The following is a 5,834-nucleotide window of genomic DNA, read 5'->3' on the forward strand; positions in this document are numbered from 1 at the left end:
TTATACACAGACACTATATTAAACGATATTGAAATCGCAAGCATGAATGTAGCAGTGATCTGGAATGATAAGCTTAAATAGTGGTTATGGTTCTGCTAGCTACAAGTTGTCACCCTTTTTTTTTTAATATGTGTCTGTCTGAAGTACCTACAGTACTATTACATGACATCCTCCAAGTGTAGTGACATTAGTGACATGAATTATTGTCAACTAATGTAATCAGTGCAAAAAAAAGAAACACACACACACACACACACACACACACACACATTTGTGTGTGTATGTGTGTGTGTATATGTGACAGTTAGCTTTGTGTCATCCTCCTCTTTACTAAATATTGATTAATACAGTAGAACCTCTCCTACCATTAATAAACATAAAAACCCCAATGTATGTGTAATTGTTAAAGTTATTCTAATCACATGACAGTCAACATAGTTCTTCCTTGTTGGGCCACCATTAGTTGTTCCATTTCCATACTGTTGAGGTCTGTAAAACTTGGTGGCTATTACGGTCAAATTAAATGGATGGCCTACTTCATCTACTGTGGTGCTGGATTCACAATCATTTGTGGTCATTAAAAAAATATAGACTGATCAAAAAAACGAGCAGAAATTAAAAACGCTGTCAGTGTGTAATAGACTGATCAATGACTCATTAATTAACTATATTTGCAACTTGACCGTTTCCCATCAACACAAGTTACAATGTTACTACTAGATGGGAGACTCGCCTATCATCACGGTGACCCACTTGTAATTTGTGAACGCTCTTATACATATTACATGCTAATTCGCCATTCAGGGGGTGAAGGATGTTGTGCGTATTTGTTTTGATTTGTTTTCCAACTGCCCTGTAGGGGCCTAAGGTGTAATGGGATGCAATGCAACTTTAATTGGCCAAAGTAGTTTAAAATTTGAGCAACAGCGCCACCATGTGTCAAAAGATTATAAAGCAGATCATCAGGTTTACCAAATCATTCCTTGAAAAACTATGGATTCTTCAAAAAAACAACAACAAAAACAATGCATTACAGTTTGTAAATGGGTCATTAAACTAAAATAATTATGACTGTATCCTTCACATGAGTTAAATATAACTATTCTACAGTGATATACATATGGTGGTATAATATACTTACATCTCTCTCTCTCTCTCTCTCTCTCTCTCTCTCTCTCTCTCTCTCTCTCAATATCTTTGTTGTGTCCCCTAAATGTAGGATACTATCAAAATCACTATTCGATCACATTATTTGTCTCATTTAAAAAGCATGCCAATAGTTTATGCCATTAAAAAGTCAGATAGATATAGACATCTTATGTTATTTAGTTTACTCTGCATCACTGTACATACTGGAGTAATTTACTAAAGGAGTAGATAATGTTAACTTCACTTAGTGAATAAAGTCATGTACACTTTGAATACCCAGTCATTGGCAGGGAAATCAAAAACACACAGAGGAAAATGTACTATGACTGGAGCAAATCCGGTGTAGCTGTGCTTGGCAACCAATTAGCTTTTAGCCTTCATTTCAAAGCAAGTGAACAAGCTGAAGGTAGAAGCTGATTGGTTACTATGCACAGCTGTTCCAGATTCCTTCTACTCCATTTTTAGTCAATCCTCCAACAGTGTTTGCTTACACCTGATTGAATGATTAAATTGACAAACTCTTCACTTTTTTCCCCAGGTTGGAAGTCTAAGGCTGATTTACTAAAAGAAGTATGAATTTGACACAATAACGTGTGTGAATGTTCACTTCAATTATTACATCATGTGAAAAGAAAATGTATGATTAGGGTTTTTTTATCTGCACATGATTGGATACATTAAGTGAATGTTCACACAACTTATTGTGTGAACATTCTCCACTCCTTTGGTAAATCAGATAGTATCTCTGTCTGAGGAAATTAACCCCAATGTGTATGTGTGTGTGACTATGAGTATTACATATGTCATATGTATGGGTATGTGTATTTGACGTCATTGTGTATTTATATGTTCATCAAAATATTAATATAGTATGCTGAACACACCCCATTATATACCAAATCCACAAAGATATCTAGATATAATAGTATAAAAAATACACAAACGTATGTGTTGTAGTGTGTGTGTGTGTGTGTGTGTGTGTGTTAAGCATATGAAGTGCATTTTAAAATATTGGAATGTACTTCACAGAAACTCTGAATGTCTAAAGGTTCATACTCAAGTTTCTATGTGTATACATATTTTGTATGTGTGTAAGTACTCTCTTCTGTTTATATATCTATTCATCTATTTTCATGATCATTTGAGTGTTGCTATTTTTATTTGCATACTGTTGAATGAATGTTATTGTATGTACATTGGAGAAAAGAATCGTCAGTAGGCCCATCACTAATTTACAGGGACATGTATTTATGCACTGTGTATGTAGTAGAATGAAGGTGGTATAGTGTACTACTACTCTCTATCTATCTATCTATCTATCTATCTATCTATCTATCTATCTATCTATCTATCTATCTATCTATCTATCTATCTATCTTCATGATCATGATAATGTTATTTCATTTTTCATTCTGCTAAGTAAAGACACAGCAGAACGAGCTAGCCCCTCACAATCTTAGAAGGACATGTATATATGTATATATAGTAGAATGAGTAAAGGTATGAGTAGCAGTATGACGTATTACAGTCCTGTCGTGCTTGTGCACAAATATGTGCTGCACACCTCTCTTTGCTACTTTTACTGCTTTTTGGATGTATCAGTTTTTCATTGCACTGAAGTCGGCTGTTTGTTGCTTGTAGACAAAACATTCCAATAATCCAATTTCAAAGAGCAGAGTATGCACCTTATTTAAACCATAAAACAATTAATGCCAGACGTCTAGCCAGCTCTGGGCTCTTGTTTTGTTCACCTCCATTCAACACACACAGCAGTGAGACATACTAGGTTGTAAAGCCTGGCTTTCTCTGCGGAAGTATACCTAGTGCCTGCCCTAAAACAGCACCATGCTGTCCTTTTTATCTTGCTCACAAAAGCCTGGATTATATGATACCATCCGAAAAGACGACATATGTGCCACAAACCACTAAAAGCCCTGAGATTGTAGCAATCCTACCCAAAATGTACAGCAAAAAACACGGTGTGTAAAATGTAACATGCAAAGATGTACTTGATCTCTCTGCCTTTGTCCCTCTCTATCTCCTTCTTTATTCTCGTCTTTCTCCTTTTGAAAGACAAACTTCCCATCATGGAACATTAAACTGATTGATCAATTGTCAAAGTGACAATGACATCTTAGATCACATCTTTCAGCCAAACCTTGGAGATGTGGGAAGTTTGTACCAGATTGTTTATGTGTACGCCTTTTGCAATATGATGTATATTTTTTTATATTAAATTAAACATCAACTTTTTATTCAAATAGCTAAAGGGCTAGCTTGTTGAAGCGGCTAGTCATCCTAAGGTTGCTAAGATCACTAAATCTGTCCTTGGCATGAATTATATTTGAATGATAATAATGCGGATCGGGGGCCCTTCTTGATCCTGGACAACCAATTCAAGAATGGAAGGCTGGGAACTCTCTAAAGATTGCAACATTCTCCAGCTCGCCATAACATTCTCCCATGTTATTGTCTCATTAAAAAGAAGAAAAAAAAACACAAATCTTTAATGTAATTTGTGTTATCCCTTAACCATTTTTAAATGACAAACAAATAAGGATATCAATATGACGTCATTGGGTATAATAAACTGGTATCTTTTCTAAAGATCAAATATGACCCATACACGCATGTTTTTAAAAAAAAATATTTGCTCAGAAGTAAATCTGTACATGTGGAATAAAAATTCCTGTTGCCAAAGATGGCTACAATGCTATTGTGAGGTTTCATGGTCAAACATTGCTGGTGCTGCTTGTATAGTCCTCACAGTCCGCCATTAGGAGGATTCTGGAGCTGGCCTACTTGTGCATTTCCTCCAGGCTGCGTCCTACCTATAAAATATTTAACTATATTATTCCAGTAGCTTTTCACACGCCAATAAAGCCTCATGAGATCTTTAAAAACATTGTAAAATGAAGATTCTTTCCAAGTCGCTTTCTGTTTACGTTAAAGTCAAGTCGCAGCAGTACATTGTACATTCACCACTAAACTAAAATGTATGTATAAGATACCCTACCATAAAATAAGGAATGATCTGGAGTCTCAAGGCAGGCCTAGCAGGAAGCAGCTTAAATTAGGAATGCGGCCCTCTATTATTGTCCAAACCTGACATTTCTCTTGACTGAGACCATAAATAATCATGTCATGTATTCTAACTTGGGAGTCAGATGCAAATGAAACAAATACAGCTTTATTCTAAAATCATGTTTTCAGGGCTGCATTTAGTGCCATTCCTGGGTATGGGATGCATATTTCTCACATGCTTTCAGCTATAATACACCCACTTCAAGGAAATACAAAATATACATAATGCCTAGTAAGTTACAAGATTGAACAGACTATTAAAGTGTTAAGAGGGATCTGAGCTCTGTGGAAGACCCTGTCTAACCTGTCTAATGGTAAGTACTATTGATCACAAATTAATTAAATGTATTTGATATAGATGAAATTGCACCTCTTTTCTATGTACTATTACCGCTCTTGGCCCATGGAACTGTTCCCTCTTTTGTATTTGTTTTTTTGTTTCATATAGCCACAAACACACAAAGGCTTTATAGTGCACTCTTCTATATTTACATAGAGCTGCTCTACAAGCATAACAGAACAATACTGAACATTTCTTTGTGACAAGAATAAAATACATAAATATATACATCCAAGAGACTTTCAATACTATAACAAAACATACTGGTAGATTCCGATTTGAATTATACAAAATATGCACTCACAAACTTCTTCAAATAAAAATTAACACTGGATAAGTATAAGTTACAAAATAAAATACTAAAAAAAATATTCAAGTACTTTCTTGTTTTTTGTTATTTTTTTTCCTTTATAGATAGAGAAGAGAAACTTTTTTTGTTAAATCTGCATTTTATAAAAGCATGTGCTTTTACAATGCGTGTGTGTGTGTTTATTATCTAATCTAAACACCGATGTCCACATTCATAGTCAATAGAAGTCTATTTTTATTATGAAGTAATGCTTGAGCCCACGGGAAACAAAATGTTTTCTTCACATATCTGTTATAACGAGGTTATTGATAAGAAGATGTGGTAAGCAGAGTCTAGGGCTGGTCTTTGTCGGTTTTTTCCTTGTTCATTTTCTTCATTTTCATTCTTCTGTTTTGAAACCAAATTTTAACCTGGCGCTCAGTAAGATTCAAAACCCTGGCAACTTCATAACGCCGGTCCCTGGTTAGGTACATATTAAATAAAAACTCCTTTTCTAGTTCCAAAGTCTGGTACTTTGTATAAGGACACCTTTTCTTCCTCGTGGAGCGAGCATGAATCCAATTTGCCACTGGGTTATCTGCAGAAAGGAAGCATGGGGTAAAAAAAGTTAATTTTTAAATATATTAAAGTACATTGTCCTTAATATTGTAATTTTCTCTTAACTAGGGCTGTTTAATGAAGAAACCATGTAACATCTTGTACCCCTTCATTTTACAAACACCGATCTTGGAGGGGACTGATTTATTTAATGAATGTGTAAGTAGAAGACTTTTCTTGTGTGTGCAGACGTTTCTCGTGGCTAAAATTGATGTGGGCACTTAAAGGTATTTAGCACATGAGTAGCAGAAGCCATTGTAAGCCAGCTATAATAAAAATACACTGTGTGTTCTCTCAAGGCCATAAAAGTCTGGAGCAAGTCCTGTTTCCTCTAAAGACTTTTAAAGCAATCAG

At 35.1% G+C, this 5,834-nt stretch overlaps 1 protein-coding gene and 1 long non-coding RNA gene across 2 annotated transcripts in view; one reads left to right on the plus strand and one right to left on the minus strand.

Moving 5' to 3' along the window:
* Positions 1-5,013: 5,013 nt before the first annotated feature.
* Positions 5,014-5,834, minus strand: part of HOXC9 (homeobox C9) — a 2,762-nt gene continuing 1,941 nt past the window's right edge. Inside the window, exon 2 of the mRNA XM_018568820.1 lies at positions 5,014-5,460. Coding sequence (XP_018424322.1) covers positions 5,216-5,460 — 245 coding nt within the window. The 3' untranslated portion in view covers positions 5,014-5,215. The remainder of the gene's footprint in view (positions 5,461-5,834) is intronic.
* LOC108797296 overlaps positions 5,518-5,834 on the plus strand; it is a 2,818-nt gene continuing 2,501 nt past the window's right edge. The window contains exon 1 of the long non-coding RNA XR_001941874.1: positions 5,518-5,639. This is a non-coding gene — a long non-coding RNA (uncharacterized LOC108797296). The remainder of the gene's footprint in view (positions 5,640-5,834) is intronic.

The sequence above is a fragment of the Nanorana parkeri genome, unplaced genomic scaffold (assembly GCF_000935625.1).
Source record: "Nanorana parkeri isolate BGI_ZX_2015 unplaced genomic scaffold, ASM93562v1 scaffold33, whole genome shotgun sequence".
NCBI lineage: Eukaryota > Metazoa > Chordata > Amphibia > Anura > Dicroglossidae > Nanorana > Nanorana parkeri.